Source organism: Hipposideros armiger, unplaced genomic scaffold (assembly GCF_001890085.2).
Source record: "Hipposideros armiger isolate ML-2016 unplaced genomic scaffold, ASM189008v1 scaffold_471, whole genome shotgun sequence".
Taxonomy (NCBI): Eukaryota; Metazoa; Chordata; class Mammalia; order Chiroptera; family Hipposideridae; genus Hipposideros; species Hipposideros armiger.
The window spans coordinates 779,448-780,357 of record NW_017731821.1 but is presented as its reverse complement, the minus strand read 5'-3'; the positions used below and the strand labels follow the sequence as shown (position 1 = coordinate 780,357).

Sequence of the window (910 nt, the reverse complement as noted above, 5' to 3'; positions counted from 1 at the left end):
GTGGAATTTCTAGGATACATAAAAATGGGTGACAGGTTTTCTGAAACATCACCTGGTCGCTAACATCCTGTCTTCTCTCTCTCCCGTCTCCCCACCTCACAGGGCTGATAGTCTACCTGGGCATGATGGCGGGGGCCTTCATCCTGGGGGGCCTGGCTGACAAGTTGGGGAGAAAGCGAGTCCTCAGCATGTCTCTGGCCCTCAACGCCTCCTTTGCCTCCCTGTCCTCCTTCGTGCAGGGTTATGGAGCCTTCCTTTTCTGCCGACTCATCTCAGGCGTCGGGTGTGTAATATCAGTAGTTCAGCGGGATCCTGCCAGACCCGTGGCCCTTCTATCCTGGTTCTCCAGCCCTGAGTAGCACCTGCAGAAAACCTCGGGCTGAGCCTTTTGTTTGACTTCCAAGATACTGTATTCAAGTTGAACCTTAGAAAGGGGTCAGGTTGGAAAGTCAGTGCATAAGGTCCAAATAACCTAATGCCGGGCGGCCTTTCAAATTCACCACAGAGCCTGAGGGTGGTGGGGTATAAGGCAACTTGGTTTCTGCTGTGACCACTTTTAATGTATGACTTGATTCTTTCTTTCCGGCATTTTTCTCTCTGCAGCATTGGGGGTGCCCTGCCCATTGTGTTTGCCTATTTCTCTGAATTCTTATCTCGGGAGAAGCGAGGAGAGCACCTGAGTTGGTTGGGCATCTTTTGGATGACTGGGGGCATCTATGCGTCTGCCATGGCCTGGACCATCATCCCACACTACGGTGAGCACTCCGGCTGAAAACAGCCCACGGGCCCTTGTGGTACCTGCATCCAAACGACATTTCCCGTCCTCAGCCTTATTCCCCAGATTCACACAGTTCCTGTGTATGACCTTGGTCTTTCTAAAGAATTTCCAACCCTGGAAATACATTGCTCA

The 910-nt window shown here is 51.8% G+C and overlaps 1 protein-coding gene across 1 annotated transcript in view; it reads left to right on the top strand.

The window, feature by feature from the left end:
- The window catches only part of SV2B (synaptic vesicle glycoprotein 2B), a gene marked incomplete at its 5' end in the record, with an annotated part of 56,095 nt that overhangs the window by 19,242 nt on the left and 35,943 nt on the right, over positions 1-910 (top strand). The window contains 2 exons of the mRNA XM_019666458.1: positions 103-283; positions 604-755. Of these exons, the coding sequence (XP_019522003.1) occupies positions 103-283; positions 604-755 (333 nt within the window). The remainder of the gene's footprint in view (positions 1-102; positions 284-603; positions 756-910) is intronic.